Genomic DNA, 1,146 nt, shown 5'->3' on the forward strand with positions numbered 1-1,146 from the left:
GGCGTTCACATGATTGACATTTCCCAGTCACATGGCCAGACTCTGTTAGCATCCTTTGGTCAGCAGATAGGACCGTCCCATGCCCTCACCTGACTGGGTGTACAAGGATGAAGAAGATCAGTCTGAAGACGATCAGAAAGTCACTTAACATAAAGGGCAAAGAAGATGGGGATTTCGTCATGCTCCAGCAGCCATCATTAGCGGCTGAGTTCACCAAGGATGACTCTCTCTTCGGAGGCTGTTACACCAAAGGGCTGGTAGGTTGTGATCTTAATGGGGAGGATGAGAAGGGTCATAAGAACCGATCGAAGAGCGAAAGTCTTATGGGCACTCTTAAGAGGAGACTGTCTACCAAACAGAAAGCGAAAGTCAAAGGAGGCTCCACCACGGTGGGCTCTGGAGATGATGACGACACCTTCTCTTCCTCATCGGTCCCAATAAGCTTTAATGAAGTCAAAGCCCAGCGGCCCTTAAGATCCTCATCCCTCCGAAGCCATCATTACAGCCCTTCTCCGTGGCCTTTCCGGCCAGTCGTCTCTGAAGAGGCTTGCATCAAGATGGAGGTGAAAGTCAAAGCTATGGTCCACTCCCCCAATCCCAGTCCCTCCCTCAATGGCATCAGAAAGGAGTTCCATGACATCCAATTAGAAGGTTTGTTCCAGGGTCAGAGCGAGTCTCTGAAGGACATGGATACTCAGAGTGGCAACTTGCATTTGACCATTGAGGATCACGTGCCTATTGGACTCACACCTCAGGACTACATCCAGTACACAATGCCTTTAGATGAGGGAATGTACCCAGATTCGTCCCAGTCCTTCTGCTTGGATGGTCCCTCGCCAATGGAAGTGGTTGATCAGGTCGAATCTAGCTCGTTGCACGTGGATCAGGGCCCGGATGACCACAATCTCATGCCATCGGACATTCTCATAGAGCAGGCGGTGAACAGACACCTTCCTGGTAATCCGGCGATGGTCCTTTCCAACTCCAGAGCCGACACACCTTTATTTTCTCCCTCCCTGTCACCTCTTTCCAACAACAATATTCCAATGACCCTCTCTGGGTTCAGTGGTGCAGACTCTCATGTTGTCGAGAGAGTGAGGCACCACCTGAACTTTGACCCCAATTCTGCTCCCGGTGTTAGCAGGG

General features: G+C 50.9%; 1 protein-coding gene across 1 annotated transcript; it reads left to right on the top strand.

Moving 5' to 3' along the window:
* Window positions 1-6: 6 nt before the first annotated feature.
* On the top strand, window positions 7-1,140 carry LOC107578789 (suppressor of cytokine signaling 6-like; the record flags this gene model as incomplete). The annotated part of the gene is made up of 1 exon (XM_016264707.1): window positions 7-1,140. A coding segment is annotated over exon 1 (1,033 nt), but the record flags the coding sequence as incomplete, so codon positions are not given.
* Between the last annotated feature and the right edge of the window lie 6 nt (window positions 1,141-1,146).

The sequence above is a fragment of the Sinocyclocheilus grahami genome, unplaced genomic scaffold (genome assembly GCF_001515645.1).
Source record: "Sinocyclocheilus grahami isolate Dianchi unplaced genomic scaffold, SAMN03320097.WGS_v1.1 scaffold11975.1, whole genome shotgun sequence".
NCBI lineage: Eukaryota > Metazoa > Chordata > Actinopteri > Cypriniformes > Cyprinidae > Sinocyclocheilus > Sinocyclocheilus grahami.